This window comes from Ranitomeya imitator, chromosome 1, assembly GCF_032444005.1.
Source record: "Ranitomeya imitator isolate aRanImi1 chromosome 1, aRanImi1.pri, whole genome shotgun sequence".
NCBI classification, from domain to species: domain Eukaryota; kingdom Metazoa; phylum Chordata; class Amphibia; order Anura; family Dendrobatidae; genus Ranitomeya; species Ranitomeya imitator.
The window spans coordinates 820,319,366-820,346,374 of record NC_091282.1 but is presented as its reverse complement, the minus strand read 5'-3'; the positions used below and the strand labels follow the sequence as shown (position 1 = coordinate 820,346,374).

At 46.4% G+C, this 27,009-nt stretch overlaps 1 protein-coding gene across 3 annotated transcripts in view; it reads left to right on the top strand.

Annotated features, from left to right (window-relative positions):
• Positions 1-26,680, top strand: part of SGTA (small glutamine rich tetratricopeptide repeat co-chaperone alpha) — a 103,842-nt gene extending 77,162 nt beyond the window's left edge. For all 3 annotated transcript variants that reach the window (XM_069740211.1, XM_069740228.1, XM_069740218.1), the window contains exons 10-11: positions 10,475-10,570; positions 25,687-26,680. In XM_069740211.1, the coding sequence (XP_069596312.1) occupies positions 10,475-10,570; positions 25,687-25,801 (211 nt within the window). In that variant the 3' untranslated portion in view covers positions 25,802-26,680. The remainder of the gene's footprint in view (positions 1-10,474; positions 10,571-25,686) is intronic.
• The last annotated feature ends 329 nt before the right edge of the window (positions 26,681-27,009 follow it).

Genomic DNA, 27,009 nt, shown 5'->3' with positions numbered 1-27,009 from the left:
AGCGCAAAGCTGTGCACCATCTGGCGGTATTCTCTGAGCATAGGCCTGAGCCTATGCAGTGTGATAGGACTTTGACCAGAGCTGAACGGCAAGAACACAGACGTCGGAATGGGCTGTGTTTTTACTGTGGTGAATCCACTCATGCTTTCTCCGATTGTCCTAAGCGCACTAAGCGGTTCGCTAGGTCTGCCACCATTGGTACTGTACAGTCTAAATTTCTTTTGTCCGTTACTCTGATTTGCTCTCTGTCGTCCTATTCTGTTATGGCATTTGTGGATTCAGGCGCTGCCCTGAACTTGATGGACTTGGAGTTTGCCAGGTGCTGTGGTTTTCTCTTGGAGCCCTTGCAGTATCCTATTCCATTGAGAGGAATTGATGCTACGCCTTCACTTTTTGGTGTTGCATAATCTGCATGATGTGGTCGTTTTGGGGTTACCATGGCTACAGGTCCAAAACCCAGTATTGGATTGGAAATCAATGTCTGTGTACAGCTGGGGTTGTCAAGGGGTACATGGAGATGTTCCATTGCTGTCAATTTCGTCTTCCACTCCTTCTGAAGTCCCTGAGTTTTTGTCGGATTACCGGGATGTATTTGATGAGCCCAAATCCGGTGCCCTACCTCCTCATAGGGATTGTGATTGTGCTATTGATTTGATTCCTGGTAGTAAGTTTCCTAAGGGTCGACTGTTCAATTCATCGGTGCCAGAACACGCCGCTATGCGGAGTTATATAAAGGAGTCCTTGGAGAAGGGTCATATTCGCCCGTCGTCTTCACCATTGGGAGCAGGGTTCTTTTTTGTGGCCAAGAAGGATGGCTCTTTGAGACCTTATATTGATTACCGCCTTCTTAATAAGATCACAGTCAAATTTCAGTATCCTTTGCCGCTGCTGTCTGATTTGTTTGCTCGGATTAAGGGGGCTAGTTGGTTCACCAAGATAGATCTTCGAGGGGCGTATAATCTTGTGCGAATTAGACAGGGCGATGAATGGAAAACAGCATTTAATACGCCCGAGGGCCATTTTGAGTACCTGGTTATGCCATTCGGGCTTTCTAATGCTCCATCAGTGTTTCAGTGCTTTATGCATGACATCTTCCGAGAGTACCTGGATAAATTCCTGATTGTATATTTGGATGACATTTTGGTCTTTTCTGATGATTGCGAGTCTCATGTGAAGCAGGTCAGAATGGTGTTCCAGGTCCTTCGTGCGAATTCCTTGTTTGTGAAGGGGTCAAAGTGTCTCTTTCGAGTTCAGAAGGTTTCATTTTTGGGTTTCATTTTTTCCCCTTCTACTATCGAGATGGACCCTGTTAAAGTTCAGGCCATTTATGATTGGACTCAGCCGACATCTGTGAAGAGCCTGCAGAAGTTCCTGGGCTTTGCTAATTTTTACCGTCGCTTCATCGCTAATTTTTCTAGTGTTGCTAAACCGTTGACTGATTTGACCAAGAAAGGTGCTGATGTGGTCAATTGGTCCTCTGCGGCTGTAGAGGCTTTTCAGGAGTTGAAGCGTCGTTTTTCTTCTGCCCCTGTGTTGTGCCAGCCAGATGTTTCGCTCCCGTTTCAGGTAGAGGTTGATGCTTCTGAGATTGGAGCAGGGGCTGTTTTGTCGCAAAGAAGTTCTGATGGCTCGGTGATGAAACCATGTGCCTTCTTTTCTAGAAAATTCTCGCCTGCTGAGCGCAATTATGATGTTGGCAATCGAGAGTTGTTGGCCATGAAGTGGGCATTCAAGGAGTGGCGACATTGGCTTGAAGGAGCTAAACATCGCGTGGTGGTCTTGACGGATCACAAAAATTTGACTTATCTCGAGTCTGCCAAACGGTTGAATCCTAGACAGGCTCGATGGTCGCTCTTTTTCTCCCGTTTTGATTTTGTGGTTTCATACCTTCCGGGATCTAAGAATGTGAAGGCTGATGCCCTGTCAAGGAGTTTTGTGCCTGACTCTCCGGATATTCCGGAGCCGGCGGGTTTTCTCAAAGAGGGGGTAATTTTGTCTGCCATCTCCCCTGATTTGCGGCACGTGCTGCAGAAGTTTCAGGCTGATAGACCTGACCGTTGTCCAGCGGAGAGACTGTTTGTCCCTGATAGATGGACTAGTAGAGTTATCTCTGAGGTTCATTGTTCGGTGTTGGCTGGTCATCCTGGAATCTTTGGTACCAGAGATTTGGTGGCTAGATCCTTTTGGTGGCCTTCTTTGTCACGGGATGTGCGTTCTTTTGTGCAGTCCTGTGGGACTTGTGCTCGGGGTAAGCCCTGCTGTTCTCGTACCAGTGGGTTGCTTTTGCCCTTGCCGGTCCCGAAGAGGCCCTGGACGCATATTTCCATGGATTTTATTTCTGATCTCCCTGTTTCTCAAAGGATGTCGGTCATTTGGGTGGTTTGTGATCGCTTCTCTAAGATGGTCCATTTGGTACCCTTGTCTAAATTGCCTTCCTCCTCTGATTTGGTGCCATTGTTTTTCCAGCATGTGGTTCGTTTGCATGGCATTCCAGAGAACATCGTCTCGGACAGAGGTTCCCAGTTTGTTTCGAGGTTTTGGCGGTCCTTTTGTGCTAAGATGGGCATTGATTTGTCTTTTTCTTCGGCTTTCCATCCTCAGACTAATGGCCAAACCGAACGAACTAATCAGACTTTGGAAACATATCTGAGATGCTTTGTTTCTGCTGATCAGGATGATTGGGTGTCCTTCTTGCCTTTGGCTGAGTTCGCCCTTAATAATCGGGCTAGCTCGACTACTTTATTTTCTCCTTTTTTCTGTAATTCTGGTTTCCATCCTCGTTTCTCTTCAGGGCAGGTTGAGCCTTCGAACTGTCCTGGTGTGGATACGGTGGTGGACAGGTTGCAGCAGATTTGGACTCATGTGATGGACAATTTGACATTGTCCCAGGAGAAGGCTCAACGTTTCGCTAACCGCCGGCGCTGTGTTGGTCCCCGACTTCGTGTTGGGGATTTGGTTTGGCTGTCATCTTGTCATGTTCCTATGAAGGTTTCCTCTCCTAAGTTTAAGCCTCGTTTCATTGGCCATATAAGATTTCTGAAGTTCTTAATCCTGTGTCATTTCGTTTGGACCTTCCAGCTTCTTTTGCCATCCATAATGTGTTCCATAGGTCGTTGTTGCTGAGATACGTGGCGCCTATGGTTCCCTCCGTTGATCCTCCTGCCCCGGTGTTGGTCGAGGGGGAGTTGGAGTATGTGGTGGAGAAGATTTTGGATTCTCGTGTTTCGAGACGGAAACTCCAGTACCTGGTCAAGTGGAAGGGTTATGGTCAGGAAGATAATTCCTGGGTTTTTGCCTCTGATGTTCATGCTGCTGATCTAGTTCGTGCCTTTCATTTGGCTCATCTTGATCGGCCTGGGGGCTCTGGTGAGGGTTCGGTGACCCCTCCTCAAGGGGGGGTACTGTTGTGAATTCTGTTGTCGAGCTCCCTCCTGTGGTCGTGAATGGTACTTCGGCAAGTTCTGCCCATGGACTCCCTCTGGTGGCTGTGAGTGTAGCTGCTGCTTCTGAGGTTCCTTACACAGGTGACGTGGTTTATCCTTTGGTTGGCTGCTCTATTTAACTCCACTCAGATCGTTACTCCATGCCAGCTGTCAATGTTCCTGTGCTGGTTCAGTTCGCTCTTGGATTTTTCTGGAGACCTGTCTCTTCCTGCAAGAAGCTAAGTCCCCGTTTGTTATTTTCTGTTCATGGTTTTCTAGTCCAGCTTGCTTTCATGATTTTGTCTTGCTAGCTGGAAGCTCTGGGATGCAGGGTGGCGCCTCCGCACCGTGAGTCGGTGCGGGGGTCTTTTTGCACACTCTGCGTGGTCTTTTGTAGTTTTGTACTGACCGCAAAGATACCTTTCCTATCCTCTGTCTATTTAGTTAGTCTGGCCTCCCCTTTGCTAAAACCTGTTTCATTTCTGTGTTTGTGACTTTCATCTTTACTCACAGTTAATATTTGGGGGGGGCTGCCTTTTCCTTTGGGGAAATTTCTCTGAGGCAAGGTAGGCTTTATTTTCTATCTCTAGGGCTAGCTAGTTCTTAGGCTGTGTCCGAGGCGTCTAGGCCTGTTAGGTACGCTCCACGGCTATTTCTAGTGTGTGTGATAGGATTAGGGATTGCGGTCAGCAAAGTTCCCACTTCCCAGAGCTTGTCCTGTGAGTTTAACCATCAGGTCGTTCCAAGTGCTCCTAACCACCAGGTCATAACAGGACGCCATGTCGCTTTTGGAGAGCCCCTGATGTGCCTAAACAGTGGAAACCCCCCACAAGTGACACCATTTTGGAAACTAGACCCCTTAAGGAACTTATCTAGATGTGTGGTGAGCACTTTGAACCCCCATGTGCTTCACAGAAGTTTATAACGTAGAGCCGTGAAAAAAAAAAATCGCATTTTTTCTACAAAAATGATCTTTTTGCCCACAAATTTTTATTTTCACAAGGGTAACAGGAGAAATTAGACAACTAAAGTTGTGCAATTTCTCCTGAATACGTCGATACCCAATATGTGGGGGTAAACCACTGTTTGGGCGCACCGTAGAGCTTGGAAGAGAAAGTGTCGTTTTACTTTTTCAATGTAGAATTGGCTGGAATTGAGATCGGACGCCATGTCGCGTTTGGAGAGCCCCTGATGTGCCTAAACAGTAGAAATCCCCCACAAGTGACCCCATTTTGGAAACTAGACCCCCCATGGAACATATCTAGATGTGTGGTAAGAACTTTGAATGCCCAAGTGCTTCACAGAAGTTTATAATGCAGAGTCGTGAAAATAAAAAATATTTAGCCCACAAGTTTTTATTTTCACAAGGGTAACAAGAGAAATTGGACCCCAAAAGTTGTTGTCCAATTCGTCCTGAGTATGCTGGTACCCCATATGTGGGGGTAAACCACTGTTTGGGCGCACGGCAGAGCTCGGAAGGAAGGAGCGCTGTTTTGGAATGCAGACTTTGATAGAATGGTCTGCGGGCATTATGTTGCGTTTGCAGAGCCCCTGATGTACCTAATCAGTAGAAACCCTCCACAAGTGACCCCATCTTGGAAATTAGACCCCCCAAGGAACTTATCTAGATGTGTGGTGAGAACTTTGAATGCCCAAGTGCTTCACAGAAGTTTAGAATGCAGAGTCATAAAAAATATATATATATATATATTTTTCCACAAAAAAGATTTTGTAGCCCCCAAGTTTTTATTTTCACAAGGGTAACGAGAAATTGGACCCCAGAAGTTGTTGTCCAATTTATCCTGAGTACGCTGATGCCCCATATGTGGGGGTAACCCACTGTTTGGGCGCACGGCAGAGCTCAGAAGGGAGGGAGCACCATTTGACTTTTTGAGCGCAAAATTGGCTGTCGTGTTTGGAGACCCCCTGATGTACCTAAACAGTGGAAACCCCCCAATTCTAGCTCCAACCCTAACCCCAACACACCCCTAACCCTAATCCCAACCTGATCCATAATCCTAATCACTAACCCTAACCATAATCACAACCCTTACCCCAAAACAACCCTAATGTCAACCCTAATCCAAACCCTAACCCTAATCCCAACTCTAACCCTAACTTTAGCCCCAACCCTAGCCCTAACTTTAGCCCCAACCCTAACCCTAGCCCTAAGGCTACTTTCACACTTGCGTCGTTTGGCATTCCGTCGCAATCCGTCGTTTTGGACAAGAAACGGATCCTGCAAATGTGCCCGCAGGATGCGTTTTTTGCCCATAGACTTGTATTGCCGACGGATCGTGACGGTTGGCCACACGTCGCGTCCGTCATGCACTGGATCAGTTGTGTTTTGGCGGACCGTCGGTACAAAAAAAGTTGAATGAAACTTTTTTTTGTACGTCGCATCCGCCATTTCTGACCGCGCATGCGTGGCTGTAACTCCGCCCCCTCCTCCCCAGGACATAGATTGGGCAGCAAATGCGTTGAAAAACTACTGCCGCTGCCCACGTTGTGCACAATTTTCACAACGTGCGTCGGTATGTCGGGCCGACGCATTGCGACGGCCCGTACCGACGTAAGTGTGAAAGAAGCCTAACCCTAAATTTAGCCCCAACCCTAACCCTAAATTTAGCCCCAACCCTAACCCTAGCCCTAACCCTAATTTTAGCCCCAACTGCTGTTCTCCTGCCGGCCAGCAGATGGAGACAGATGGCGGGCGCACTGCGCATGTGCCCGCCATTTTCTTTTGCCGGCGGCCAGGAGGAGCAGCAGGAGGATCCAGGGACACAGGTGAGTATGATAGGGTCCCTGAATCCCCCTTTTTCTCTGTCCTCTGATGTGCGATCACATCAGAGGACAGAGAATTACATTTTATTTCATTTTTTTTTTTTTGCGGTCGCCGGTAAACCGTTAATTACCGGCGATCGCAAAACAGGGGTCGGTAAAACCGACCCCGATCATGCTCTTTGGGGTCTCGGCTACCCCCGGCAGCCGAGACCCCAAAGATTCTCGCGGGGCCGGCCGGCGGGCGCACTGCGCATGCGCCCGCCATTTTGAAGATGGCGGCGCCCACCGGGAGCCACGAGGAGCACCGGGGGAGACAGGTAAGTATTGGGGGGCTACCTGGGACCCCTTTTCTCTGTCCTCCGATGTGCGATCACATCGGAGGACAGAGAAATTAAAAAGAGATCGCTTTTTTTTTTGCGATCGCCGGTAAACGGTTAATTACCAGCGATCGCAAATGCTGGGTGGGTAAAAAAAAACCCCGAATCATGTTCTCTGGGGTCTCGGCTACCCCCGGCAGCCGAGACCCCGGAGAAAATCCGACTCTGGGGGGCGCTATTTTCTTTTTCCACAGCGCCGTTAATTAACGGCGCTGTGGTTTAAGTACCCTTAGCGGCCGCCGTTAAAAGGCGTATCGGCGGTCGCTAAGGGGTTAAAATACTTTTTTCTGGCTGTCTTTTTTTTTTTTTTTTTTTTTTACTCTTTCACTACTATAGGATTAGTAATGGCTAGGTGTCTTATTGACATCTCTCTATTACTAACTAGGCTTGATGTCACCTTACAATACAAAAGTGACATTAACCCCTTATAACCCCATATGCCACCTCTACAGGGCAGTGGGAAGAGAGGCTAAGTGCCGGAATTGGCGCATCTTACAGATGCGTTATTTCTGGGGCGGCTGGGTGCTGGTATTTGTAGCCAGGGTGGGGCCCAATATCCATGGCCCCTCTTTTGGCTATAAATATCAGCCCGCATCTGTCTGCGTAGCCTTTCTGGCTTTAAATTATAAGGGGAACCCATGTCATTTTTTTGGGGTCCCCCTATTTTAATAGCCAGTAAAGGCTACGCAGACCGCTGTGGGCTGATATTCAAAGCCTGGGAAGATCCATGGTTATTATCCCCTTCCCAGGCTATAAACATCGGCCCCCAGTTGCTGGCTTTCCCACTCTGGACTTTTTTCAAATTATTTTTTTTTTTTTTTTTTAAATTAAACAGATAATGCGTATGGCAATACTTGTGGTCGGTACTGAGTCGCTGTGGGTTTGGGCCAGTCTTTGTGTCATGGGTGAGACTCCTATACTCCTCTCCAGTGGCTAAAATCAAAGTGAATAATGCGCTGTCAGACAGCTTTCAACTGTTGAGGTACAAGGCAGGGGTGCCCGTTGTCCCCGCTGCTGTTTGCCATAGCGGTGGAACCACTGGCAGCGGCTATTAGAAGGTCACAGATAGTGAAGGGGTTTGTGTATGGGAAAATGGAAGAAAAAATTGCTCTGTATGCAGATGACATATTGCTTTTTCTTGAGAGTCCTGGGGAACCTTTAGGGAATGTAATATCATTAATTGAGAGATTCGGGCAAATTTCAGGGTTAATTATCAATTGGGATACATCGAGTGTTTTACAGGTGGATAGAGAAATGGATTGTACGAGGGAGGTGGAAGAAGGCAAAAAATTAAGGGTGGTTTCACAATTTAAATATTTAGGGATTCATGTAAAGGTACCGTCACACTGGACGATATCACTAGCGATCCGTGACGTTGCAGCATCCTCGCTAGCGATATCGTCCAGTGTGACAGGCAGCAGCGATCAGGCCCCTGCTGTGCTGTCGCTGGTCGGGGAAGAAAGTCCAGGACTTTATTTGGTCGCTGGACTCCCCGTAGACATCGCTGAATCGGCGTGTGTGACACCGATTCAGCGATGTCTTCGCTGGTAACCAGGGTAAACATCGGGTAACTAAGCGCAGGGCCGCGCTTAGTAACCCGATGTTTACCCTGGTTACCATCCTAAAAAGTAAAAAAACAACCGCTACATACTTACCTACCGCTGTCTGTCCTCGGCGCTCTGCTTCTCTGGTCTGGCTGTGAGCACAGCGGCCGGAAAGCAGAGCGGTGACGTCACCGCTCTGCTTTCCGGCTGGCGCTCACAGCCAGACCAGAGAAGCAGAGCGCCGAGGACAGACAGCGGTCCTGCGCGGCCCTGCCCTGGGAGATTGTCGCAACTGTATGTGGTAAATAGGGCCTATAGGACACCTGACATGTTGTTTAGGGCTGGGTTGAGATCTGATTCTGAGTGCCCTAGGTGCTCTCAGTCTCGGGTGGGTATACTGCACATGATATGGCTCTGTCCCAGACTCTTTTCGTATTGGGTTGTAGTGTTGAACCAAATTGGGGTGATTTATGGGTGTTCGATTCCCAGGGATCCAGTGGTTTGTGTACTTGGGTATGTGGAGGAAATCTTGGCCGACGAAACTGCAAAAATGGCAATTGCTAGATTACTGTTCATTGCAAGGAAAGTGATTGCAAGATATTGGATTAGGGAGGAACCTCCAACCAGATGAGAGTTTGTTGCGCAAGCGAATCATATTGTCCAGCTCGAAAAAAGCATTTATACTAAGAGGAACAGGATGGGGTTTTTTCAAAAGCTATGGCAGCCATGGCTGGATGGGAATAATTGAGGGATTGTGGTAAACAATGTTAATGGTATAACATGTCTGTAATGGGTAATATCTTCTTTCCAAGAGTTTTGTATGGTTGGGGTTGGTCTTCTGAGGGGAGGGGGGTGGGAGGGGTTTATTTTCTTGTTAATCAAAAACACGAATGTAATTTGTTATATAAGTGGATACCATTTATTATGCTCAATAAAAATCTATCTGATTTAAAAAAAAAACAAAAAAAAAAACAGATAATGCGTTTAAGGCCGGGGGGTCACATTTGTGAGAAACTCGCACAAGTCTCGCACCTCAATACCCGGCACTGCCGCCGGCACTCGGGGCCGGAGTGTGCGGCTGCATGTATTTCTATGCATCTGAACGCTCCGGTCCGAGTGGCGGCACCAGGGTATTGAGGTGGGAGACTCGTGCGAGTTTCTCGTAAAGTGTGACCTTGGCCTAACACAGACTTTTTTTCTATCTATGGATCTATCTTTAGCTTTCAAAAATGCATACAAATCTGCATGAAAAAAATGCATCAAAACCGCATCAAATCCGCACCTGCGTTTTCTGCCAAGAGATGCAGATTCTGTGCGGAAAATTCCGCAGGCCAATCCGTAACGTGTGCACAATAACCTAAAATTGATCCCTGTTTGAGAAGTATCAAGAGCTTTTGTTTTTTGGTAAATGGAGCAATAGTTTTTCACAAGCAGCCCTAAAATTAGTTGTGGCTTCTTAACTATTAGAAAGTTCTATTTTTCAACAGGTTTGCTATTGTCAACATGATTCAAAAATTACAATGGCCTTTTATCAAGCTGTTTAAACATCATCCATTTTTAAAGGGAGCAGGAACAGGCCAGCTGTTCGTTTTAAAGTAATGGCTCGTAAATCATTTTTCAAGCCAAAAATTAGCCCTATTTTAGGAGCTGTTTCATGTTTGTATGCTGCCAAGAGTATGCTTTCCATCAGTAGTATAGTATAACTATAACACACAGGGGGCGACCAGAATATATGTGATATTGCAGTGGCCCAAGCCACATAACATAAAAATATGATGGAAACTACACTAAAGCCATAAAGCACAGTGGGCAGCCAGGAGATGGTACAAGCCACACAATATTACTATATGATTGGGAACACGAGATGTCTGGCAGTGTAGGTCCAGCAATGGCAGCAGCAGTACAGTATAGCTATATAGTGCAAATTTCAGCCAGCTATGTGGCTGGTGTAGTTTAGAGCCAACAACAGCAGTCCCGGAAAATGCATTACAACAGAATACAGCTGTTGAAATACCCGTAGGTATTGAATACGGTACCAATTTTATAAGTTAATATATTTCTAAAGGTGCTATTGACATGAAATTCCCATCAGATGTCGGTAACAACCCATCAAATCTACAGAGGCAAAGAAAGCAAACGACAGATGTCCATTAATTACATTTTGTGTAATAATGATAAATGACAAGGAAAATAGAAACGCATATTGACATATATTTAATACTTCATAAAGGCGTTGGAGATAACCGCTTCAGGTTTTCTCATTTCATATTCTATTAAAATGAACATGGTGAAGTTCTGATTGAGAGTTATAGGGATAAATATGTTTTTACCATTTTTCTCTTTTCAGAATGTCCGGTATGATATCTGGTTCTGGTAATCCTATGGCCGGAGCAGCCGCTGCAGGAAACACACCTCCCACTGACCTGGCCAGTCTTATACAAGCGTATGTATAGCTTTTCATTTTCTTGTCATTGTTTTTCTGTTATTATGAAACTTTTTGTTAGGGGATTTGTAATCATTCCTGTAAAAAATAAAAATAATTGCATGTAGTTGGTGCCAAACCCCTGCTTTTCCTCAGTCTGTTTGCCTGCATTGATATCAGAGTGTACTCCTTTGGAGTACCAATGCTGGTAGTGAAAGGGTCTGCTCAGTACCTGTGTCTAAGCTGTGCTGAGGAAAAGCTGCTGCAGGACATATCGTGTGATAAGCCAAACACTCAGAGGAGAACCCAGGTGCTTACCCTTTCACCATCAGTACGCCACGCCACATGAGCACATTCTGATACAAAGGCAGGTAAATAGACTGAGAAATAAACAGGGGCTGTCATCTGCCAGAAAAAATGCAGGCTCAGCGCTGGAGCCCTCATCAAACGGGGAGGCAACCTATGATGTACCAATACGTCATAGGTAGAGTTCAGCAAAATTTGTTTCCGATTATGATCAGCGGTGAATATTGTTTCTCTATCGCCTCTCATTGGGGGACACAGGAACCATGGGTGTATGCTGCTGACACTATGCACAAAAAAGTTAGCTCCTCCTCTGCAGTGTACACCCCACCGACTGGCATTATACTCTTCAGTTTAGCTTAGTGTCAGTAGGAGGTGGACACGGGTCTTTCATTAGACCCTTATCTACCTCAATGTGCGTCGTTTTCTTTCAGGTTTTCCGGAGGGAAACAGGGTGAACAATCACACCTGTAGTCCCACAATACGGACTATGAGTACGGCGTGTACTGCCACCCCGTATCCTCATAGATCCCTCAGCAGGACCAAGATCCTGGTCCTGGCTCCGTTCCCCAGCCACTCGCCCACCAGAGCCTGTCTGTTGCGGAGACTAGGACGTCCATCAGCTCCCTGGACGTCTCATTCCTCTTCAGGTTAGTATCGGCGTGGGAGGCTTGAGGTGAGTATTTCCCCATCCCAACCCAGATCATTCAAGGGGGGGTTTTGCTAAGGGCTCCCAGAATACCTGGTCGTTGCTTGCACCCAGATTGCAGCAGCATGGTCCGGGATTGCTGTATTGTGCGGCGGCCGTTGCAGGCAGCCGCGTGTCTCCTTCCCCCTGTGGCAGCTGCGGCCCCTCTGCCTTCTATTCCGGCGCGGGGCCTTTATAGGCTGCTGCGCCGCTTCCTACCCCGGCGGCCGCACTGGGTCCACCCGCAAGAGACGGACTATACCACGGCGCCGCGGTTTTCACAGCGGCCGCACCACCTGCTTCAGTGGGACTATCCTGACAGGCTGTCGTGCCGCTTTTTCCTGTGGCGCACTACTCCGGCACCGCGCTTCTCCAGCGCGACAGCCCTGAAAGGCTGCCGCACCGCTTCTCCCTGCAGCGCACTGATCTGGCGCCACGGGTTTCACTGCAGCTATTCTCTCCAGCGTGACAGCCTTGGCAGGCTGCCGCGCCGTTTTCTAACTGCGGCGCACTGCTCCGGCGCCGCAGCTCTTTACACCGGCGGTTGCCGGCTTCTAATTTAGGCCCCGGCTTCTGCCCGGGCCTACTTCCGGTGCTGCGACTCCACCCACTTCTGCTTTCATCGGGCGGGCTTTCTCCCGCCCAACAACCTGTCTACCGCTGCCATCTTGATGCTCCTGGGAGCACTGCTAACTCCGCCCCTCCCTCCATGCCGCTGCTTGGCGCCACACATCGCGCTCCGCTCCATGGCAAAAGGTCCAGACAGGAGTTCATTTTCAGAGCGCACATTCCTGCGCCCTTTCAGCGGTCACCAGCTGCAGTTCACTCCCGGATTGCAGCAGGAGCTCACGCCTAGAGGTCTTCTCCGGAGGTCCACCCGCAAGCCGGACAGCTTCCTCCACCTGGAATCCTTTTTTCCGGCTGCCGTGAGTAGCTCTGCACTGCAGACTGACACTCCCCTCTACCCCCCCGTCCCCTAACCCTCTGGCATTTTCTTCAGGGACCCTTCAAAATGTCTACCTCTTAAGGAGGCCGCTCTCGTCCCCCTACTTCTTCCTCCGCTTCTTCTGCCTTAGTCAAATACTTTGCATGTTCATCCTGTAACTGCAAACTTCCCTCAGGTCAGTCCTCTCCACTCTGTCAGACCTGCAGCAACCCGATTGTTCCCACCGCCCAGGATCTCCCGGCTGCTCCGCTTGAGTGATACCCCCACCCCTAGCTGGGCCTCCTCTCTGTCACAATCGGTAGCGGATCTAACTCAGGTGTCTCAAACTCTGGTGTCCGTGCTGGATCGATTACCCCTGCAGACCCCCGCAGTAGCCAGCGGGTCGCAGGATCCTCCGTCTGAGCCCTCCATTATAGCCGCAAAAGGTCCAGACAGGAACGCCAGTCTGAGTCCTCTTCTCGCTCCATCTCGCCACACGGTCCTTCTCTGCGGTCGACTTCCCCCCACTCCTCCTCCCCTGAGTCAGGCGAGGCGTTCTCTGATGCGCCCTCGGAGGATATTTCGGAGCTGGATTCTAACCAAATCGCTACCATTAGGGATATGGTTCAGAACCTCATTGGAGTGATAAATTCGACCTGTGGCATCAAGTATACCTCTACGGAACCCGCAGATCAGACAGTTTCGTTTAGACAGGCTAAACCACCTTCCAAATTTTTCACTCCTCACCCTGAATTCGAGAAGATCATGACCAGAGAAAGAGAGAATCCGACCAGGGGCTTTCAGAGAGGAAAGCGACTTGGCGTTTTATATCCCATTTCTCCGGAGCTCACCGCTAATTGGACTGCTTCTTCGGTGGATCCTCCAGTTTCCAGGCTATCCACCAACACGGTCCTTCCACTGTCCGGCGGAGCATCTGTGAAGGATTCTAACGATAGTCATAGAATCCTTTGCGAAGTTAGCCTTTGAAGTGGCTGCAGCTACTCTATGCCCGGCTTTTGCTTCCACTTGGGTTTCAAAATCCATATCCAAATGGACCAAACAACTCCGTCAGGGCATCCTGGACGGGGCTCCACCCGGACAACTGGCGGAGCTTGCCAACCAGATTTCTCACGCAGGTGAATACCTGGTCTCCGCCTCCCTGGATGCCACGTCTTGTGCGGCTCAGGCGTCCAGCAATGCTGTTGCCATCCGTCGGACCGTTTGGCTCAAGGCCTGGTAGGCGGATTTGTCTTCTAAAAGTCCCTTACCAGCCTGCCTTTTAAAGATTTGTGTCTCTTTGGTTCTAAGCTGGACCAAATCATTAAGGACGCCACCGGGGGCACAAGCTCTCTTCTTCCCCAGTCCAAACCTCGTCGCCCTCCTCCTAGACGGCAATTTCGGTCCTTTCGGCGCTTCGCGGCGTCAAACTCCTTTTCCCAGCAGCAACAGAGGCCACAGGCACGTCAAGAGAAGAAGACGGTATCCTTTAGACCCACTCCTTCCTGGCGCCCTCGCTACTCCCAGGGTAGATCCTTCAGGTCCAGGACTGGAAGATCCACCTCGGCATGACTCTCAGCAAAATCCCAGCCAACTTCCCAGGCTGGGCGGCCGTCTCCTCTTCTTCAGGGACGTCTGGATCTCTTCAGTAGAGGACGCATGGGTCAGGGAAGTTGTATCCTCGGGATACAAAATAGAGTTCATTTTACGACCCCGGGATCGTTTCTTCGAATCCCGACCTCCAAGAGACCCCGCTCTAGTTCCGGGTTTCTTCGCAGCCATCGCTTCTCTCCTCAAAGCCGGGGTGATCGTTCCCGTCCCAGGACGAGAACGGTTCACCGGTTTCTATTCAAATCTTTTTGTGGTACCGAAAAAAGACTGCAAGGTTCGTCCCATTCTGGATCTCAAATTGCTGAACAAGAGAGTTCGTCTGAGACACTTCAGGATGAAATCCCTTCGTTCAGTAATTGCTTCCATGGAGGCTCAGGAATTTCTGTGTTCCATAGATATTCAGGACGCCTACCTCCATGTCCCGATATTCCCGGGACATCACTGATTCCTGTGCTTTGCGGTGCTCCCGGACCACTTTCAGTTCGTCGCCCTGCCGTTCGATCTTGCAACCACTCCCAGGGTTTTCACGAAGATTATGGCGATGCTGATGGTCATCTTGAGGGTCAGAGGCCTGGATCTATTTCCGTACCTCGACGACATCCTCAGCAAGGCCCCGTCTTTTTCTCAAGCTCACGAAAGTCTGTCCATTTTCCTCGACACCCTAGCCCGCTTCGGGTGGCTGGTCAACCGAAAAAAGTCCTGCCTTATTCCTTCTCAGCGCATCGTTTTTCTGGGCATGCTCTTCGACACTCGTCAGACCAAAGTTTTCCTTCCCAAAGACAAGAGATCTATCCTTCGGCAGGACGTACGCTTGCTCCAGGGTCCTCGGTTTCCCTCCTTCCGATCGGCCATGAAGGTTCTGGGGAGGATGGTAGCAACATTGGAAGCGATTCCCTTCGCCCAATTTCACTCGCGACCTCTTCAGCAAGCCATCCCGTCTCAGTGGGACAGGTCTGTCCTTTCCCTGCATCGTCCGATCCGACTCTCTCCCTGGGCCAAACGGTCTCTCAACTGGTGGCTGACGTCCCCTCTCATCTCCCAGGGCAGGTCCTTCCTTCCAGTTCACTGGCAGGTGGTGACGACGGACTTTGGTTGGCGCGGGAGTCAACTCTGCCGATCAATGTCCTCGAGATTCGGGCTATCTTTCTGTCCCTTCGTCACTGGGAAAGGATTCTCAGGGGCCTACCAATCCGAATCCAGACGGACAATGCCACGGCTGTGGCATATGTCAACCATCAGGGGGGGACTCGGAGTGCCTTGGCCAAGGAATCCAAGATCCTCCTCTGGGCAGAGGCAACAGTTTCGGTGATATCCGCGGTGCATATCCCCGGCGTGGACAATTGGGCCGCCGACTTCCTCAGCCGCGAGGGCCTCACGGCAGGGGAATGGTCCTTGCATCCGGAGGTTTTCCATCAGATTTGTCTTCGATGGGGGACTCCGGAGGTGAACCTCACGGCGTCCCGAATGAACAGGAAGGTTCGTCTCCAGGTCTCGCGACCCTCTCGCGGTGGGCGTCAACGCCCTGGCCATTCCTTGGTTGCAGTTCGTGCTGCCCTTTCTGTTCCCACCCCTGCCCTTCCTTCCCAAGCTGTTGAAAAAGATCAAAGCAGAAGGGGTGCCGGTCATTCTGATCGCCCCAGATTGGCCCAGGAGAGCTTGGTTTGTGGACATCGTCAACCTTCTCGCGGACGCCCCCTGGCGCCTTCCATACAGGCCCGATCTGCTGTCTCGGGGTCCGATCTTCCACGCGAATTCTCGGTCGCTCAGTTTAACGACGTGGCTGTTGAGATCGCAGTTCTAAGAGCATCCGGCCTTTTGGACCGGGTGATTCACACAATGATCCAGGCTTGGAAGCCATCGTCTTCCAGGATCTACTATCGTACCTGGAAGGCTTACTTACATTGGTGTGAGTCCAACCGCGTCTCACCTATGTCTTTTTCCCTGCCTTCCATCTTGGCCTTCCTTCAGGCAGGACTGGATTCGGGTCTCGCTCTCAGTTCCCTAAAGGGCCAGGTTTCTGCGCTCTGTCTTTTTTCAGAAGACGTTATCTTCTCGGCCACAGGTTAAGACCTTTCTTCAAGGAGTAGCCCACGCTGTCCCTCCGTACAGAGCCCCGGTGGATTCATGGGATTTAAATCTTGTGCTGGACGTTCTGAGGGGTGCCCCCTTTGAACCTCTCAGGGAGGTTTCCCTGTCACTTCTTTCTTGGAAGGTGGCTTTTCTTGTGGCCATCACTTCTATCCTCCGCTTCTCCGAGTTGGCGGCCCTTTCTTGCCGACCTCCTTTCTTGGTCATCCACCAGGACAAGGTGGTCCTCAGGCCTCCGCCTTCCTTCCTCCCTAAGGTGGTTTCCACCTTCCACCTCAACGAGGACATCGTTCTACCTCCCTTTTGCCCAGCTCCGACTCATCCTCTGGAGCGATCGTTGAACAAGCTGGACCTCGTCAGGGCAGTGAGGATCTACCTGGATAGAACGTCCGCTTTCCGGAAGACAGATTCTCTTTTTGTCATTCCTGATGGCACGCGCAGAGGCCTGCCGGCTTCCAAGGCGACTGCTCGCTGGATCAGAACGGCAATTTTAGAGGCTTACCGGGTCAAGAACAGAGTTCCACCTCCTGGGATAAAGACTCACTCTGCCCGGGCAGTCGGCGCCTCCTGGGTGGTGCACCACAGGGCTTCCGCCCTACAGCTCTGCAAAGCGGCAACTTGGTCTTCCATCCACACGTTCAACAAATTTTACAAGGTCCATACCTACGCTTCGGCGGACGCCAGCCTAGGCAGAGGGATCTTGCAGGCGGCAGTGGTGAGTCCTCTGACCTGATGGAAGTCTGTTTTTCCCACCCCAGGGACTGCTTTTGGACATCCCATGGTTCCTGTGTCCCCCAATGAGAGGCGATAGAGAAAACAGGATTTTTGGTTGCTTACCCTAAAATCTGTTTCTCGGAGCCTCCATTGGGGGACACAGCACCCTCCCATGTTATGTTTTCGCTGTTCTGCGTTCTGACTGTTTTCATGTTTACAGTTCTCATGTTTGTAGTTATGTTTCAACCTTACTGTTTTTCTCCTACTGCTTTCTCACTAACTGAAGAGTATTATGCCAGTTGGTGTGGTGTACACTGCAGAGGAAGAGCTAACTTTTTTGTGCATAGTGTCAGCCTCCTAGTGACGGCAGCATACACCCATGGTTCCTGTGTCCCCCAATGGAGGCTCCGAGAAACAGATTTTACGGTAAGCAACCAAAAATCCTGTTTTTTGCAATATTTGCCGAACACAGCCGATCGTCATTGGAGACAATGGGAGTAATAATGAACGAATATGTTCGGAACCGATCATCAAACATAAATTCAGCATGAATAGGGTACCAATGTGGCACACATATGGCAAATTCAGATTCGACAACCGATTCCAAACTTATTCGCTCAACTCCAGTCATAGGTCATAAAGTGGTTAAACAGAAGGGAATACACCTCAACGAGTCTCCTTTTAAAGGAAGGCCAAGGACCCACACGGCCCATGTATTTGATGTTACACCATTTCACTGTAGTAATAGACATTAATTCAAAACATAGTGTATGCAGAACAATCAACAATGCAAAGGACAGTCATGTCTGAAAAGTGTTGGCACCCTTGAAATTGTACCAGAAAATAAAAGATTTATCCCAGAAAATTGCAATTACATGTGTTTTGCTATTCACATGTTCATTTCCTTTGTGTGTTTTGGAACCACACAAAAAAAAACAGAGAGGAAAAAAAGGCAAATTGGACATAATTTCACACAAAACTGCAAAAATGGGATGGACAAAATTGTCACCTTTCCAAATTTGTGGGTAAACCACTTTGTTTCAAATCTCTGATTCTCGTTCAAACTCACATTAGCAGTTGTGTGCAATATCAAAATCACACCTGAAACAAGATAAATAGGGGAGAAGCTTACTCAATCCTTGCATTGTCTGTGTGTGCAACTCTAAGCATGGAGAACAAAGTGAAGAGACCTGTCTGAGGACTATAGAACCAAAATCATTAAAAAAGAACATCAATCTTAAGGTTACAAGTCCATCTCCAGAGATCTTTATATTCCTTTGTCCATGGTGCACAACATAATCAAGAAGTTACCAACCCATGGCACTGTAGCTAATCTCCCTGGACTTGAACGGCAGCAACCGATTGATGAAAGGCTGCAACGCAGGATAGTCCAGATTGTGGCTAAACAGCCCCAATCAAATTCCAAAGAAATTCAAGCTGTCCTGCAGGCTCAAGGAGCTTCAGTGTCAGCGCCAACTATCTAACAACATTTCAATGAGATGAAATGCTATGGCAGAAGACCCAGGAGGACATAGACATACAAAAAATAAACTGCAGTTTGCCAAAATGTACGTTAGTAATGCAAAATCTGGGAAAGCGTCTTGTGGACAGATGAGATCAAGATGGAGCTTTTTAGTAAAGCACTTCATACTGTTTACCAAAAATCGAATGAGGCCTATAAAGAAAACACCGTAACTAGATTCAAATATGATGGAGATTCACAGATGTTTTGGGGTTGTTTTGCTGCCTCTCCCACATGGTGCCTTGACTGTGTGCAAGGCATCATGAAATCTAAAGATTACCAAAAGACTTTGGGTTGCAATGTAGTGCCCAGTGTCAGAAAGCTTGGTTTGTGTCATGGGTCTTCCAGCATGACAATGACTTCAAGGAGCACCCAGAAATGGATGTAAACAAAACCCTGGAGAGTTCTGAAATGACCAGCAATGAGTCTGGATCTAAATCATGTTGAATACCTGTTAAGAAATCTTAAAATTGCTGTTGGGGGAAGGCACCTTTTGAAATTTGAGAGCTTGAGCAAAAGAGGGATTCAAAATTCCATTTGAGAGGTGTAAGAAGCTTGTTGATGGTTATAGGTTATTTATTGCTGTTATTTATTCCAAAGGGTGTGCAACCAATTAAGTTGAGGGTCTCAACAATTATGTTCAGCCCATTTTGTTCAGTTTTTTTGTGAAAAGCTCAATTTGCCTTTCTTTCCCCTCAGTTTTTTGTGTTGTTCCAATACACAAAGGAAATAAGCGTGTAGAACAAAATGTGTAATTGCAATAATTTTGAGGGAGAATTAAATCATTTTCTGGAACAATTTCAAGGGTGTCAACACTTTCGGCCATGACTGTATACAGCATTAAACATGGCAGGCTCAACTGGAGCCAATAAACAAAGTAGTTGAACCTATACTCACGAATCTGAGTCATCAGGTAACAAAGATTGTATCAAGGCCATCACAGCATAGACTGTATATCTTGCCAGAAAAGATTAGTAGTAAAGTACATCCTTCCTATACAGTAAATGGATTGGGGAGAACTCAAATCCAGGTAATCCATCGGAATTACATTTTTTAACCCCTTAAGCCCCGAGGGTGGTTTGCACGTTAATGACCGAGCCAATTTTTACAATTCTGACCACTGTCCCTTTATGAGGTTATAACTCTGGAACGCTTCAACGGATCTTGGCGATTCTGACATTGTTTTCTCGTGACATATTGTACTTCATTTTAGTGGTAACATTTATTCGATATAACTTGCGTTTATTTGTGAAAAAAACGGAAATTTGGCGAAAATTTAGAAAATTTCGCAATTTTCCAACTTTAAATTTTTATGCCCTTAAATCACAGAGATATGTCACGCAAAATACTTAATAAGTAACATTTCCCACATGTCTACTTTACATCAGCACAATTTTGGAACCAAAATTTTTTTTTGTTAGGGAGTTATAAGGGTTAAAAGTTGACCAGCAATTTCTCATTTTTACAACACCATTTTTTTTAGGGACCACATCTCATTTGAAGTCATTTTGAGGGGTCTATATGATAGAAAATACCCAAGTGTGACACCATTCTAAAAACTGCACCCCTCAAGGTGCTCAAAACCACATTCAAGAAGTTTATTAACCCTTCAGGGGTTTCACAGGAATTTTTGGAATGTTTAAATAAAAATGAATATTTAACTTTTTTTCACACAAAATTTATTTCAGCTCCAATTTGTTTTATTTTACCAAGGGTAACAGGATAAAATGGATGCCAAACGTTGTTGTACAATCTGTACTGAGTACGCTGATACCCCATATGTGGGGGTAAACCACTGTTTGGGCGCATGGCAGAGCTCGGAAGGAAAGGAGCGCCATTTGACTTTTCAATGCAAAATTGACAGGAATTGAGATGGGACGCCATGTTGCGTTTGGAGAGCCCCTCATGTGCCTAAACATTGAAACCCCCCACAAGTGACACCATTTTGGAAAGTAGACGCCCTAAGGAACTTATCTAGATGTGTGGTGACTACTTTGACCCACCAATTGCTTCACAGAAGTTTATAATGCAGAGCCGTAAAAATAAAAAATCATATTTTTTCACAAAAATGATCTTTTCGCCACCAATTTTTTATTTTCCCAAGGGTAAGAGAAGAAATTAGACCACAAAAGTTGTTGTGCAATTTGTCCTGAGTGCGACGATACCCCATATGTGGGGGTAAACCACTGTTTGGGCGCATGACAGAGCTCGGAAGGAAAGGAGCGCCATTTGACTTCTCAATGCAAAATTGACTGGAATTGAGATGGGACGCCATGTTGCGTTTGGAGAGCCCCTCATGTGCCTAAACATTGGAACCCCTCACAAGTGACACCATTTTGAAAAGTAGACCCCTTAAGGAACTTATCTAGATGTGTGGTGAGCACTTTGACCCAACAAGTGCTTCACAGAAGTTTATAATGCAGAGTCGTAAAAATAAAAAATCTTATTTTTTCACAAAAATGATCTTTTCGCCCCCAATTTTTTATTTTCCCAAGGGTAAGAGAAGAAATTAGACCACAAAAGTTGTTGTGCAATTTGTCCTGAGTGCGACGATACCCCATATGTGGGGGTAAACCACTTTTTGGGCGCATAGCAGAGCTCAGAAGGGAAGGAGCGCCATTTGACTTTTCAATGCAAAATTGACTGGAATTAAGATGGGACGCCATGTTGGTTTGGAGAGCCCCTGATGTGCCTAAACATTAAAACCCCCCACAAGTGACACCATTTTGGAAACTAGACCCCCTAAGGAACTTATCTAGATGTGTTTTGAGAGCTTTGAACCTCCAAGTGTTTCACTACAGTTTATAACGCAGAGCCGTTAAAATAATTTTTTTTTTTTTTTTCGCAAAATTTTTTAACCCCCAGTTTTGTATTTTCACAAGGGTAACAGAATAAATTGGACCCCAAAAGTTGTTGTCCAATTTGTCCTGAGTACGCTGATACCCCATATGTGGGGGGGAACCACTGTTTGGGCGCATGGCAGAGCTCGGAAGGGAAGGAGCACCATTTGGAATGCAGACTTAGATGGATTGGTCTGCAGGAGTCACGTTGCATTTGCAGAGCCCCTGATGCACCCAAACAGTATAAACCCCCCACAAGTGACCCCATATTAGAAACTAGACCTCCCAAGGAACTTATCTAGATGTGTTGTGAGAACTTTGAACCCCTAAGTGTTTCACTACTGTTTATAACGCAGAGCCGTGAAAATAAAAATTCTTTTTTTTTTTCACAAAAATGATTTTTTAGCACCCAGCTTTGTATTTTTACAAGGGTAACAGAATAAATTGGACCCCAAAAGTTGTTGTCCAATTTGTCCTGAGTACGCTGATACCCCATATGTGGGGGGGAACCACTGTTTGGGCGCATGGCAGAGCTCGGAAGGGAAGGAGCGCCATTTGGAATGCAGACTTAGATGGATTGGTCTGCAGGCGTCACGTTGCATTTGCAGAGCCCCTGATGTACCCAAACAGTACAAACCCCCCACAAGTGACCTCATATTGGAAACTAGACCTCCCACTGAACTTATCTAGATGTGTTGTGAAAACTTTGAACCCCCAAGTGTTTCACTACAGTTTACAACGCAGAGCCGTGAAAATAAAAAACCTTTTTTTTTTCCCACAAAAATGATTTTTAGCCCCCCAAATTTTTATTTTCCCAAGGATAACAAGAGAACTTGGACCCAAAAAGTTGTTGTCCAATTTGTCTCGAGTACGATGATACCCCATATGTTGGGGTAAACCCTTGTTTGGGCGCACGGGAGAGCTCGGAAGTGAAGGAGCACTGTTTTACTTTTTCAATGCAGAATTGGCTGGAATTGAGATCTGACGCCATGTCGCGTTTGGAGAGCCCCTGATGTGCCTAAACAGAGGAAACCCCCCAATTATAAATGAAACCCTAATCCCAACTGTAACCCTAACCACACCTCTAACCCAGACACACCCCTAACCCTAATCCCAACTGTAACCCTAACCACACACCTAACCCTGACACACCCCTAATTCTAATCCCAACCCTAATCCCAACCGTAAATGTAATCCAAACCCTAACCCTAGCCCTAACCCGAATGGGAAAATGGAAATAAATACATTTTTTTTAAATTTTATTATTTTTCCCTAAGGCTAGGTTCACATTGCGTTAGGGAAATCCGTTTAGCGCTAGCGGATTGCGCTAACGCAATGTCTTTTTAGGTGTCGTGTTTAGTGGTCGCGTTAACGTCCCCGCTCTGGAAGATCGGGGATCGGACCTCGGGCGCGCCGCGGACGCTGCAAGCAGCGTCCGAGGCGCGCCACAAAAGAACGGCACCTTGCTAGCGCAAGCCGAAAATGGCACGCTCTAGCGATGCGCTACACCCGAAAATCACATTGCTGTCAATGGTTGTGCTAACGGACCCGTTGCACGGCGTTAATTGTGACATTTTCGCCATGCAACGCTGTCCGTTAGCGTTAACCCATTAACGCAATGTGAACCTAGCCTAACTAAGGGGGTGATGAAGGGGGGTTTGATTTACTTTTATAGCGTTTTTTATATCGGATTTTTATGATTGGCAGCTGTCACACACTAAAAGACGCTTTTTATAGCAAAAAAGTTTTTGCGTCTCCACATTTTGAGACCTATAATTTTTCCATATTTTGGTCCACAGAGTCATGTGAGGTCTTGTTTTTTGCGGGACGAGTTGACGTTTTTATCGGTTACATTTAAAATTGATAAAGCAGTTTTATTCTTCGGGTCAGTACGATTACAGCGACACCTCATTTATATCATTTTTTTATGTTTTGGCGCTTTTATACGATAAAAGCTATTTTATAGAAAAAATAATTATTTTGGCATCACTTTATTCTGAGGACTATAACTTTTTTATTTTTTTGGTTATGATGCTATATGGCGGCTCATTTTTTGCGGGACAAGATGACTCTTTCAGCGGTATCATGGTTATTTATATCTGTCTTTTTGATCGCGTGTTATTCCACTTTTTGTTCAGCGTTATGATAATAAAGCGTTGTTTTTTTGGCTCGTTTTTTTTTTTTTTTTTTCTTACGGTGTTCACTGAAGGGGTTAACTAGTGGGCCAGTTTTATAGGTCGGGTCGTTACGGACGCGGCGATACTAAATTTGTGTACTTTTATTGTTTTTTTGTTTTTTTTTTTAGATAAAGAAATGTATTTATGGGAATAATATTTTTTTTTTTTCTTCTTTATTTAGGAATTTTTTTTTTTTACACGTGTGGAAATTTTTTTTTCTACTTTTTCACTTTGTCCAAGGGGGGGGACATCACAGATCACCGATCTGACAGTGTGCACAGCACTCTATCAGATCGGTGATCTGACATATAGCCGGGCAGGATTAGAGCTGCAGCCTGATCCTGACCTGGAAGTGCTCCCTGCAGGACCCGGATGCAGCCCGGCGGCCATTTTGGATCCGGGGACTGCAGGGAGAAGACGCTCGGTACACGGTGAGCACATCACCGTGTACCAATCGTCTCAGGGAAGCACGCAGGGAGCCCCCTCCCTGCGCGATGCTTCCCTGCACCGCCGGCACATCGCGATCATCTTTGATCGCGGTGTGCCGGGGGTTAATGTGCCGGGAGCGGTCCGTGACCGCTCCTGGCACATAGTGCCGGATGTCAGCTGCGATAAGCAGCTGACACCCGGCCGTGATCGGCCGCGCTCCCCCCGTGAGCGCGGCCGATCGCATATGACGTACTATCCCGTCCCTGGGAATTAAGTCCCAGGTCACCTGGACGGGATAGTACGTCTTATGGGATTAAGGGGTTAAGAAAAATCAACTTAGAAAACCAGTAGATGTACTTATCTTGTCTTGATTTTAGCGGTTCACCTTCCTTCTCTTGGTTAACCAGCCATCAGCTCGCTAAGAGTGGAAAATAAATTGGCCATTCTCTATCAACCACTCGTATTCGAGCCCAGTATGTTATAGAATATGGTATCTAGAGATGATGCAGACGACATTTGATGTTGATGAATGAGGCTCTTCTGCAATTTGGTGGAAAAGTCTGGGAAAATGGAAACTATGGCATTGTCAAATCAGATCTCTCTTGCGTTCAACCATGTGGAGATCTGTGTCTCGGTCCTGGCAATTTAGGAGTCTGTCCAAGAGTAGTGGGGTTGGGGGGCACCCTATGAGCATGTTCCATAGCAAAGGCCAAGAAGAAAGGTGGGTCAGGAAATAATTCCTTGAGCCATTTTGTAAAAATAAATCATCAGGGCGCTGACCCTCTGCTCTTTCAAGAAATCCCATAATGCAGAAATTTTGTTCTGTCAATTCTCCAAGTCATCTTCCTTTGACACTTCACTCTGAGATCAGAGCTTTGGCGTTCAAATAGCATTAGGCATACCTGCTGTGAGGTCATCCAGAGCCTATACCCGATCCTCCACCTCAGATACCCTCAACAGAAAAACATACTTTAAAAGTGAATACGCGCACATAGGCAGAGACCTGCCAATCCAGGGCAGCAGGCAGGGAGAAGCCATCGAGAACCTTCCTAACCGACTAGTCTCCCGTATGGCTCATGTATGTCCCCGGCAGCCTTTAAAGTATGTTTTACTCTGAACTACAGCGTTTCAGAGTCAAACATACCTGGATGAGTTAATACAGTCTGTGCCTGATAGATGCTGCCAAATCCATTGGCATGTATCATCTGACAGGTTTACTTTATCCAAAGTAGGAATGGCATGTATCAGCTGACAGATTCTCTTTATCCAAAGTAGGCAGCTGCACCCATTTATTACATGGTCACCCATTCATTTGAATATAACACTGGTATACAGTGATTTTGGTGTCGGTGATCTCTGAACGGTTTTATGTTAAGTTTATGGTTCTGATTTAAGAATATTACTTTGATTTTGCCAGATTGGCTTTAGTTTCTGAGATATTTAATAGTTAATTACGGTAGAATTCTGGCTTCAAAAAGTCAATTTTATAGCATTAAAAGCCTACAAATTAAAATACAAAATGAGATATTTCATTACCTAAGACACTGTAAAGAGTCAAGACAGAACAAAAAGCTATTGCATTTATCACACACAAGTCGCATTGGGGGAATGCATTATTTTCATAGATGAATGATCTCTTTAAAAAATACCAATACTTTTGCTGAATACCATACTCTAAATCCATTAAAAAAACATTCGCACCTGAAAAAAAAAAACTTTTTGTAGACCTGTGTAATCAATGTAATTCTACAATTTTGCTGCAAGAAAAATCTGTAACCATCTGGATCTTCCTCCAGCGAGAACAGGCTTGCGGGAACATAATTTTATGTTTTCTTCTTTTTAGAGGACAACAGTTTGCTCAACAAATGCAGCAACAAAACCCAGAACTAATAGAACAATTGCGCAGTCAGATCAGAAGCCGAACTCCAAGTGCAAGCAATGAAGATCAGCATCAATGATCTGAACCACCAATTCTAAATATTTCAAGAGCATATGATCCGGAATTACCAAGTGACCACACCACGGCCTGTCTTCCTTTTTTATGTTTGTGCAATCAGTGGCTATTGCTCTACTTTTACTATGTGCATCACCACCTTCTACAGAGGGGTCTAATAAGTATAACTTGCCACAATGTAGCACAAAGGGCTGACTTAGTATGAACATTTGGTCTGTTTGTTGCTCTTGAAGGGTCAAGATACAGTATATTGGTGTTTTCCTTCCCTGGCCTATCCTTGTCTGTTTATAATTTATAAAGAAGGGTCATGGTGTTGGTTGTTACCACTTAGCCATTTGTAATTTACTGACTGTTTGATATGACCCATATTCTATTCCAGGAGCACAGAAATTGCAAGTAAAAAGTGAAAATTCTGGTTTTGGAGTTTGTGGTTCCTAGCAAAAAATAGAGTTTCTGATTCTCATCCTGGAATGATTTGCACAATACACATGCAAAAAGATCAAGTCTTCATGGTCTTCAAACATTCTCCACCATCGGAAGCTCTGTCTGCAATTTACAGAAATTGAATCTTCCTGTAACTGTTTTGGTGTGGAAAATTGGAAAAAAAAATATGACAGCCAAGTGGTCTCCATGCCTAATGCATTTTAATAAAGAACTGAGTGAAGAATTGAAATAAATCCGTACCCTCTAATATTTCTTTATTAATAACTTATTGTGGTGGACATAGTTGAAATGTTGTTTCTCAAGCTTCCATGTTATTTCTTGAGAGCAGGTGGAATTCTACTAACAAAACATGGCATCTGTGTCCTATGTTTTGGATGTGTGATTTTATTACATTAGTTCTAATAGTACAAGGAAAAGGGTAATAAAGGTGTTAATGTTCTATGAGCGTGATAAATCATCTACTTGTCTGTATTTGCTCGTTATGTGGGTCTCTGACAAACATCCCTTACAACAGTATGATCATAGATAAATGACAAAGATAACAGAATTATCTTATTTAGACCTGACATATGTGAGTATTCACGATTAGAATTAGTATTCATAACTCCTACCAATGAAGTAAATAAACACTGGAATATTCAATAAAAAATGTATTAATGCATCAATCTAAAACTGCATATTTAGCAGAAAGGATAAAAATACATATAGAAGGGACCAAACAACACAGAGAAAACATATAGGAAGTGGGTCTGATAATCAGATGGTATC